At 44.6% G+C, this 10,158-nt stretch overlaps 1 protein-coding gene across 1 annotated transcript; it reads right to left on the reverse strand.

The window, feature by feature from the left end:
* Nucleotides 1-1,252: 1,252 nt before the first annotated feature.
* Nucleotides 1,253-7,986, reverse strand: LDHA (lactate dehydrogenase A). Its single transcript, XM_082317009.1, has 8 exons — nucleotides 7,920-7,986; nucleotides 6,205-6,339; nucleotides 5,361-5,478; nucleotides 4,433-4,606; nucleotides 3,783-3,956; nucleotides 2,862-2,979; nucleotides 2,261-2,384; nucleotides 1,253-2,077 (listed from the first exon to the last, which is right to left on the reverse strand). Exons 2-8 carry the CDS (start codon nucleotides 6,328-6,330, stop codon nucleotides 1,913-1,915), a joined length of 999 nt encoding a protein of 332 aa, XP_082173135.1. The 5' UTR covers nucleotides 6,331-6,339; nucleotides 7,920-7,986; the 3' UTR covers nucleotides 1,253-1,912.
* Between the last annotated feature and the right edge of the window lie 2,172 nt (nucleotides 7,987-10,158).

The following is a 10,158-nucleotide window of genomic DNA, read 5'->3' on the forward strand; positions in this document are numbered from 1 at the left end:
AGCCTGGGTTCTGGCTGCGTTAGCTGTGACAGAGCTCGTATCGACAAGCCTGGTGGTTAAGCACTGCGCTGCCTGCAAAAGAGGGTACGTTGTACAGAGCATCTCCCACCCTGGAGTGCTGTAGGGATTCGTGGTGCTGCTCTTGTCGCCCCTCAGCAGCATGCTGCTGTCCTCCATCCGTTTTTGTAGGCTGCCTCAGGAAAGCTAGCTTGAAAACCAAAGATTTTTGGTCTCAGCGCCGTAATCGGTGTGGCTTAAAACTGAGCGTTTGTCTTGAGGCTTTTCATGTTACCGTTGGATCTGAAGAGATTGGAGTTCATATTAAAAAACTGGGTGAGACTTCATGCGGTGAAAATTCTAAGTCCTGTGGATCTTCTGAAGGCTTTGAAAATGGCTTCATACCATCTTCCTGTCATCTGCATAAAACACTATTGCTACATGCTCTCTTTTTCGGTGCTATTTTGGTCACGTGGATATAAGAGAAAGCGGTACAGTAGCTACAGCTTTTCCTTTGTTACTCAAGTTGCTTCACAAGCACTGTCCGCTTATTCTAAAATACTTTGTTCTGAGGTATCACCAGCTGCAGTCCATATGAAAAATCTGCCCTGGACTTAATCGGGTGATCTGTTTCCATTCTGAAGCTACATGCTGTGTCCTAATGTTAGAAAAAGCTAAGAATAGGGCCTTTCCCTCTTCATTGTAATGAGGTATAATGTTTTAAAATATTAATGACAGAGAAGACAGTTAATTCATCCTTATCTAACTTACTGTGGGCTTTAGGAGTAACTTTGGTCATTGTTTCTATGCGTGGCTGCTATTCCAGAGATGCTTTTCTGTGCTTGACAGCAAGTTGACTTTCTCTGGATGTCACGTACGTGATGGTTGGATTTCTTCCAACGTGCATTTCTGTGCATACAGGTAAGGAAGATGCTTCCTTTGTTGCACTGTTTCTCCACTCCCCTAACATAATGTCAGTAGAGCCTGTTTCTTTGCATTAAGATGGGAATCAAGTTTAACTTCTGAGTATTTAAATACTGCTGGTATTGTTTTGTCATGTGTACCTCGAGGCTAGTAGAAAGTTCACTACATAAATATCTGCAGCCTACAACAGAGTAACTACACGTATAACATTATTACACAGGTGAAGTTTGAGTTGGTGTGACTGAAAAAAATAGAAGTTTGATTTAGATGGGTGCAAGTGGAGCTGCATTTTGGAGACAAAGCCCTAGAAAGAAAAACAAGGAGACAAAAATAACAGTTTGTGGTTTATTTGGTGTTGGAGCTGGTACTACAGTTGGACAGTCACTGTCTTGTTGCATACAGAAACCTAACCATTTTTTAAACATGCTCAGGAGACGAACTTACAACTAGGCTGATAGAGTACACAAAAATAAGGTTCTCTGGAAAAAAAAAAGTATACACAAAAATTCCAAAGCAGTGTTAGGAAAATACATTTGGACCTACCAACAGTGAAATATTTAAGCTATTCAGCTGGCAGAGAAGGTTGGTCAATTGGCTTGACAATCCTTTAACTGCAAGAAAATAGTCTTTGGTTTCACATTGTGTAATAGTTAGTTACTTATTGTTCTGAACCAACATTAGACAAGATGAGGAAAAGGCAAAGGGTTTTCTAGGCAGTGCTGCTTTGAATGCTGGATTTCTGTCACACCACTTCACTGTACAAGACTGACTAGGTTATCTAGCTCTGGCTAAGAACATGGGTGTCTGAACAGGGAAAACCCTAGAATAGTTTCCTAATGCTATCTTTAGGAAACTCATTTGTTCAGATTTGAGCTTTTTGTGTGTTCTAGTTGAGATAGATACATTGAAAGATTTGACCTACTTGGAAAGTGCAACGTAAGACAAACCACTAAACCCGTTAAATTGCAAAGAGGGAACTGCTTGGGCAGATTTAAAACTGTAGTTCCTTCTGGATTCCCCAGAGTGTATCTGCACTCTTCCTTAATTTGTCCTCTTCCTCAGGTTTTAGGATCATCTTCACTACATCAGTGATGCCACTATTGCCCAGTACACAAGGAACGCTTAGGAAGACATCTTCTTTTATTCCATGCATGCCCTGAAAAGTAGGTAAGGATAGTTAGGCTAGAATTCATGTATGTCTATGTATTTTACAGAATATCCTGTCAGGAAAACTCAACTAAATTTAGTTGGCATTAAACTAGAAAGTTATCGCTGTTCTTCAGAATTCCCAAGGTTTTTAGTTCTCAGTAAGACAAGTTAGCAGAAAGGAGCTGCTCACCTTAACAATTGTAGAGATTGGGTGTACTCTTCTCAAATTCTTCATAATGGTTTCAGCTAGATCTGCCACAGAAAGGCCAATAGCCCATGATGTGTACCCCTTCAGTTTGATGACCTCATAGGCACTGCAGAGACAAAGTTACTCATTAAAAGACAAGTACCATCAACTGAAAGATTTGAAGTTTGTAAGAAGGGCTTTTGGAGGTGCCTTAATCAATTTGGAGGCATCAGAAGCTTGACGTACTTGCTGACAGGACTGAAGTGAACTCAGCAGTGAAGAATTCTATTTGCATTTTAACACTAGTCCCTGCAGTTATACTGAAAATTTGGAAGTTAAAGCACTTCCCTAATTTGAAGTTCACTAACCATGAAAATTAACTCTGCCAAATCTACATTACTCCTTAAAATACTATTTCAAGTTCTATTATGTCTGCATCTTGACATTTGTTTTGGGCCACTACGGTATTTATGAAACCAGACATGGATACTGCAGTTCAGAGGTATCAGAGGTACTATAGCTCTTCATCATTTGTTCTTATGTTGGGGGAAAAAAAAAAAAAAAAACAAACAAAAAAACCACCCAAAAAACAACCAGTATTTACCTGTCCACCACCTGCTTATGGATCTCCTTCCAGTGCTCCTTGTCTGCATCAGTTCCTAAGTCTGGGTGAAGAGCCTTCAGGGAGACGCCAGCAACATTCACTCCACTCCAGACAGGTACTGAGAGTTGCACATAAATTAATTATCTCACAAGAACACTTAGTTTTGTCCTCCTCAAATTAACAGTTAAGATAAGATCTAGTTGGATTAATCTGCAACAGACATGTCACTATGATTTAGATATGACTTTAAATAAAGTATGACTTACAAGGCCAATCTAAATTGCGGGCTGAGAACCCAGGAGCACATAAGACACCTTTCTTTATGTGTGATGTCCCAATGTTTGACTATACCTTTATTAAAGCAAAACATGTAGACACTATGAACTAAAATGACAGTAACTATTTTGCAATGTTTTCTCAAAATAAGAATTTATTCCAAATGAGTCCTCCCAAGTGTGAGGAAGCAGACAGTACCGCTCTGGTGCTGCTAGAGAAAGTAGAGGTTAAGTAAAGAGAAAGTTGCTCTTTCTCCTGTCCTCTAGACTTGCCTCTGCACTTCAATTCCTATATATAGTTCTTGAAGTAATCAAGAGATGCCAGCAAAGACAACTGAGTGACTGCCAGTAGGTCTAGTGCAGATCTTTGAGAGTCCCTTGCAGAGAACTTTACTCTCTTGCTTCTTCGGTTTGCTTTTATGGAGAGTTATGGGAACAACTTAGCCTAGAAATTTTTAACCTCCTCAGGTTACAGTAATGACCTTTTCTGAGCAGAGTAACTCAGGTCAAATATAGATCATCTAAGGTTGCAGAAGACTTAAAGCAGGACTTGCATTCTTAAGGTGCTGCAGTGCAAAACTTTTTGAGCAATGTTTTGCTGTAGCTTTTAAGTTCTGTGTAACAGCCAGACAGATTTCACCCTTACCACTGGAATCTCCGTGCTCTCCAACAATCCATCCATGGCAGCTCAGAGGATGGATGCCCAGTCTTTCTCCCATGAGGTGGCGGAAACGGGCGGAGTCCAGATTGCAGCCACTACCAATAACACGGTGCTTAGGAAAGCCACTGATCTTCCAGGCCACATAGGTCAAAATATCCACTGTAAGCAGAACAGGGAGGATAACAAGTGCCATTCATGAGCAGTTTGATAACTAGGATGGTATCTTCCATTCATCTGTAAGGATTTTATCTGCATGCTAGTTACGTGGAGTAGAGCATAAAGTAATGCCCAGTGTCAGGCCCTGCAGTGGGCTAACATAATGACTGTTTTAAAGGCAGAATTGAGAGGCTGTTTATGCTACGCATGCAACTATCAGTGCCCCTTACTGTGTCCTTGCTAAAGATCACTTAAAGGGCAACTGAAGATCCAAGTTGGAGACAGCTTGGTTTATTTCTCAGAGGACCACCTTGCTGAGTGTGGAGAGGGAAGATGACACTTCTTGCTATGTGGTTATGTGGCATAAGTATTTTCTAAAAGCCTATGCTTGGTCATATTAGTATACTAATGCCACCTCACTGAAGAAAACACTATTCTCTAAGCCATAAATCCTCTTGTTAAGGCAACACAAGACAAACCTGGGTTTGAGACAATAAGCAGCTTGCAGTCAGGACTGTATTTAACAACGTTGGGAATGATGAATTTGAAGATATTCACGTTGCGCTGGACCAAGTTAAGGCGGCTCTCTCCTTCTTGCTGACGCGCACCAGCAGTGACAATGACCAGCTTGGAGTGTGCAGTGACACTGTAATCTGCAGACAAAAGGCTGTGTCAAACATGACCTCTTTCTATACATGGTTCAGAACAGGAGTTCTCAGCTCCTTTTAGTATTGATATCTAAAGTTCTCAAGGTTAAGGGTGCTGAATTTTTCCTGGTAATCGTTACCCTAGACTATGCTTCTACAGGAAGTTAAGTTTTCTTTTAAGACCGTGCTTCATTGCCACAAGTGGCAACTTTAAGGGCATGTCAAAATCTTAACATGGAGAATTGGGCAGTGGTACTACATACTTCTCAGGCACAGGTGGGTATGGGGTAGCTGTCGGGACGGCATCCAGTGCAAGTGCTGTGTAGAAGAGGAAGAAGGCTCTGCCCTCATAACCTACTACCTGTGGACACTGGCGCTGCACATTAACTAAGGTATGAGATGGCTAGCATTTGCCCTAGTCAAGTTGCCACTAAACTTAAAGCTGCAAGACATTTATGGTGAGGGAGTGAGCAGTAACACATTCAGGGGCTAACTAGCTGTGAAATAGAATTCTCAAAGGTGGAGTACTTGAGAAATTAATTTTTCTACACTCAGTGATGAACTCTGGAACAGAGGATGCCTAGCTGGACCAGCCTTAACAAGGTGCATGAAACTGAACGTCAGCTGAGCAGAAATGAAGCGAGCTTTCCTCCGAACAATTAGGATGACAGGCTAAGTGCTAAACTTGGATGACCAGTTTGAGATCTGAAGTGGCTATCTCCATTTGGCAATAACAAGCACATTAGAGCCAACTACTTGCCTTTGCCAGAGACGATCTTTGGTGTCCTAAGGAAGAGGCTGCCATGCTGGAGATCTAGCATCTCTCCTCTGAGCTTGTCCTCCACAACATCAACAAGGGCAAGTTCATCAGCTAAGTCCTACAAAAGACCAAGATTAAATAGTATGTTTATTGCCTCTTTGAGCAAAGTACTCAATCTATAAACTGTGAAGTTACAATTCTTTTAAAAGCAGTGATCTATTTAAGCAATTTTCCTCAGCTGTATCACTTCACTTGTTCCCAAGCAGAGTACTTAAATTAGTCTCCTGGGATATCCACTTTATTGAGTTAGTTTTGTACTCTTCATATCCATATTCTGTGTGGAATAGTTGTACAATTTAGCATGACAATGATGAAGAATAATTTAATAGCTGTTCTTAACTGTGAACTAGGTTGTTTATGAAAAGCAAGCCTGATAAACACAGCATTTTAAATATATTAATGCAATGCAGAGGACAAGTCATTCAGAGTGTCTAGGACCGCTTTTTCCAGTCCACGCTGCAAAGAAGTATTCCATCACACTCTCTGCTTCAGACAAAATGATGCCTCAGTTCTTAGAATGCATTCTGGAAGTCGATCAAAGGTAAATGCAGCTCTTAAGTCAAAATGATACACAGAGCATGTTCTGTCTGATACTGGGATAAACTTGGTTTATAAAAACTACAGCTATTTGTTCTCTGTCAATAGCTTGAACATTGCTGCTTCGTTTCAGGCCCAAAGAAAAGAAAAAAGTTCATCTTATCTAAGAAGGGAGATTACTTTTTGGTCCTCTTTTAGGCCTCAGGTAGTCACAACTGTGCTGCTACATCCCAAGCTTGACACTCACCTTCATCAGGATGCTGATAGCACAGGCCATTCCAACTGCACCCACACCAACCACACTGATCTTATTGTGGGCATGACTCTGCTCCTGTTTGTGGACATTGTGGATGAGCTGATCCTTGAGAGACATGGTGCACTGCTGCAAGGAAAGCAACAGATTATTTCTCTAGGCTTTGGTGCTTTTACTGACACCAGAATATTTGTATCCAGCAAGAGGGACTTTATTCCAGGATGGTAAGAAAATGGATATAAATCACATGCCTAAAACATCTGGCAGTACTGCCTGTATGCAGCAAAATGATTAAAAACTGAATTATTGATGACAATGCACTGTTTAAGCTCGCTACAGCTTTACCTCAAATACAGCCTGAGAACCATTGAGTATATAGCTGGGTGGCACTCCAGCAGCATTAGCAGAACGTTCTAGATGATCGTCCATATTACATTTAGGTAAAGGAAGCCATTTTAGTACTTCTAAGCACAGCATGGTCTGGCAATTTCCATTCTCCTACCCAGAAAAACCGGTATCCTGTGCCCTGAAGCCTTTCCAAAGCTGAAGTTGTGCAACACTTAGGTAAGCCCTTCTTAAGCACAGTGTGATCCTCAAAGTCAACTTTATGGATTTGTTTTAAAGTGAAACTGCATAGTTTTCAATTAAGATGCCTAGAGTCGGGTGTTACGATCTCTCCCACCCTCCATTTTTTTAGCTACCAGCCGCATGGCAGCCTGGTTATATGGGTTCTGATCTGACACCCACGGGTGTACTGAAGTGCCACGATGATGATGGAGTACCATGCTTTCACCCCAGGGACCCTGCAGAAGCCGACACCAGGCTTTCCCAGGTCACGCTGCACTGGCAGCAGCACGGCTTCTGCCCTGCCTGAAGAGCCCGAGGCAGGGGCAGCCTCGCAAATGGATGCGAGCATAGACACAACGTGATTCTAAAGTTAGTGCTGAACAGGCGGCAACTGGTTCAGAGCAGGAAAGGCCAGGCTGCGTTGGCAGAGCAGGTAAGGACTGTGGGGCTGGGGGGGAGGGACAGGAAGCCAGCAGTGCCCGTATTTAGGAAGGGTTAACCAAGATACGTCAGTCTTCATTTGCAGAAGTCTCCTGAAGCGTGGCCCAGCAGAGTGCACGCTCTCTCCATGTGCCTAGTTCACCCTTTGCACTGTAAGAACTTTAACGTGCAGGGCTGGTGAGGAGCACCCACTCAAGCATTTCTCAGTTACACTTAATACTCAGGGTTTTTTTTGTTTTTAAAGCGTTATTTCCCTGAAAGAAGCAGGTTAGGGGAGAGCCAGTACCCGAGGCGGTATATTAACGCTCTATTTCAAACGCAGCCCTGAGCCCATCCTCGCAGCCCTTTGCCGGCTCGCTCCCAGCACCCTTCCCACCAGGCAGCTCCCTCCTTTTACCGCCGATTAGAGGAAGCAAGTTAACTCACGCAGGCTAAAATGGGGGGGGGGAAATCACGCCGGTTGCACAAGGCCAACGAGCAGGGCGTGGTGCCTCTCCACACCGCACCCAAGGCGGCGCCGGGCTGAAGTCCAAGGCTGTGGCCGGTAGCTCCTCAGCCGGGGGGGGACTCGGTCGAGCGGGCGGCGCCGAGCGGACTACGGTCCGCTCGGCGCCGCCCGCTCGACCGAGTCCCCCCCCGCGGGGCTTTCGGCCAGCGGCGCCCGCATCCCCCCCCCAACCCGCGAAGGCGATCGCACCTACCGAGCGTCCTCAACCCAACGCGGCGGCGGCTGCTGTAACGGCGGGGCGGGGAGGCGGTCGCCGCTTTAAGTAGGGGCCGGGCGGCTGACGTGAGGCGGGCGGGCCGCCGCGGTGGAGACGTGCCCGCCGGCACGTCGGGGTGGAGGGGAGGGGGAAGTTGTGGCGGGCCGGTACGGGAGCGGGGGGCGGGGGGAGCGGTGAGGCGAGGCGGACGGGAGCGTTCGGCCGGTTAACGGCCGCTCGGGAACGTTCAACGGTCGGCACCGTGAGGGAAGCTGAGGCGGGCGAGGAGGCGATCAGCTCTGGGGAGTTAAGGGGAGTTAAAGGCGTTCCTGCCCTCGTTCGCCGCCCGGGCAGTGCCGCCGCCAGCAGCCAGCCCGCTGCTCCTCCTCACAAGCCGTTCGGGCTTATGGCCGCAGTTCCGGATGGAGCCTCTTGTCTGGTGGCTAGAAACCTGTTTCTAATTTCCATCTAAATCTATAGATGTTTGGTTTTTTGTTACAGCCGTCCTTCTCTGGCGTTTACTTCCCCTTTCCGTGTATTTACATATCCCATTCCCACTCATTTATTGTTTTGTTAAGTTACCTGAGCTAAACCTTTTCAGCCTTGCGTGATGCAAGCTGCGCTCTCGTCATTGGGACGTCCTTTCTGTGGGACTCTTCCAGTTTGAATGCTTTCCTCTGGAGAGAGGCTGCCTGTGGAGTGTTTTGGACAGCCTGCTCAGCGATGCCTCAAACAGGAGCACTGATGTTCTCCCGTCACGGCTGGAAATTCCATGACTGGACTCGCACTTGTCTTTTTCACAGTCACGCCACGCAGCCAGCTCCCTGTCACCCTGTGGTTGCTTAGTAAAGCCAAGTCCTTCTCCTCTTCACTGATTTCTTGCTAGGATACCGACGAAGAGCAAAAAAAAAAAAAAATTTATTTCCTGGATGCCTGAAGTTTCAATTTTATACTATGCTACAGGGTTGTCCCACAAAACTGGCTTTCAGTAAGCCCGTGCTACCTTTTATCCTTTTATTCATTGAATTTCATGTTTGTAGTTAAACTTTCCTTTGCAAGTTTTCCCGAAGAACTGCACAGACATCGAAAGCACAGGCCCAAAACACTTCCACCGTGCCTCACTTCTTAAATACTTGCTGTTCCCTAGTCCTGTGATGATGCCTCCAAGTCGGTAAATTTACTGAAAATCTTTGCACCTGGATTTGTGGTTTCCTGTGCGTCGGGATTCTGGGATTGAGAATGTCTGGTTCCTCCAGTGGGAGCACAGTAGACTCTGTGAGTTTTGCTCACCAGCTGGCTCTGTTCATTTATTATCTTATATCCATTTCTCCCTTCTACCCCTCCTCTTAGGCATCCTGTCTTTATGCCATGGATTAACATGTCCATCCTTAATGAAAATCGGGGAAGCATGCATTTGATCTTGTGTGAGTAGCTGGGTTACCTTTATTTTCCCATTCTTGTTTTACAGTGATACTTTTTTCTTCCTTTTTAAAATTTTTTAAAATTTCTTGTAGCTGTGGTACCTTTGTGATGTTTGTCTTAGTTTCCTTTTGGAATTCTAACTCTAGTTAATTTTGGCGATATCTATTCATGGCTTCCAGGAGGTACTTGACCCCCTTTTTGAGGTGCTTACCTTGCTATGGCAGAAGGCCTTCCTTACTAATTAACCCTTTTGTCTTCCTCTACCCATACCAGCCTTTCCTCTCTCTTTTGTCTGGGATGTCTTTTCTCTCTTCTAAAGTCACGTTACGTAGTTTACCTCTTAATCACTAGAGTTAGCCAATTTACAAATGAGTCGGTTGTCATGGAGGTCCTGATCTCTCTACGACCTCATCCCACTCACAGTGTGTGCAAGCATAAAAATGGCCCTTGGTCATGCTAGACCAGAGCAGATTGTGTGAAGATGGGTATATCTCATCACACCTAAGGCTTGTACTCACCTACCAAACTCTGCTTTATAACTGAAGGAATTTTCTGCTGCTGTTCGCAGCAGAAAAACGGTAATGTCTTGTCACAGACCATCCCAGTGATAATTCCCTTCTGCTGTGGTGATCTGACGGGAATGGTAGCCCAAAGACTCATAATTTCTTTGACAGTCCATTGGCAAAACAAAAGAAACAAAAAGCACAGGTGAGAAAACATCTATAAAATGCTTGAAACAGAATAAGGAGATTTCATGAAACAAGCCAGAAAAATACAAAATTTTGGTTCTTATTATAAAGACCAGCACCTCTAC

The sequence above is a fragment of the Platalea leucorodia genome (genome assembly GCF_965183815.1).
Source record: "Platalea leucorodia genome assembly, chromosome: 7".
Taxonomy (NCBI): Eukaryota; Metazoa; Chordata; class Aves; order Pelecaniformes; family Threskiornithidae; genus Platalea; species Platalea leucorodia.

Excerpts from the sequence above, each read along its gene's own strand:
- LDHA (XM_082317009.1), bottom strand. The coding sequence starts at position 6,330 with ATGTCTCTCAAGGATCAGCTCATCCACAATGTCCACAAACAGGAGCAG. Across the intron at positions 3,957-4,432 it reads GCTTATTGTCTCAAACCCAG|TGGATATTTTGACCTATGTG; the intron begins GTTTGTCTTGTG and ends TTCTGCTTACAG. Across the intron at positions 2,078-2,260 it reads CAATCTCTACAATTGTTAAG|GGCATGCATGGAATAAAAGA; the intron begins GTGAGCAGCTCC and ends CCTACTTTTCAG.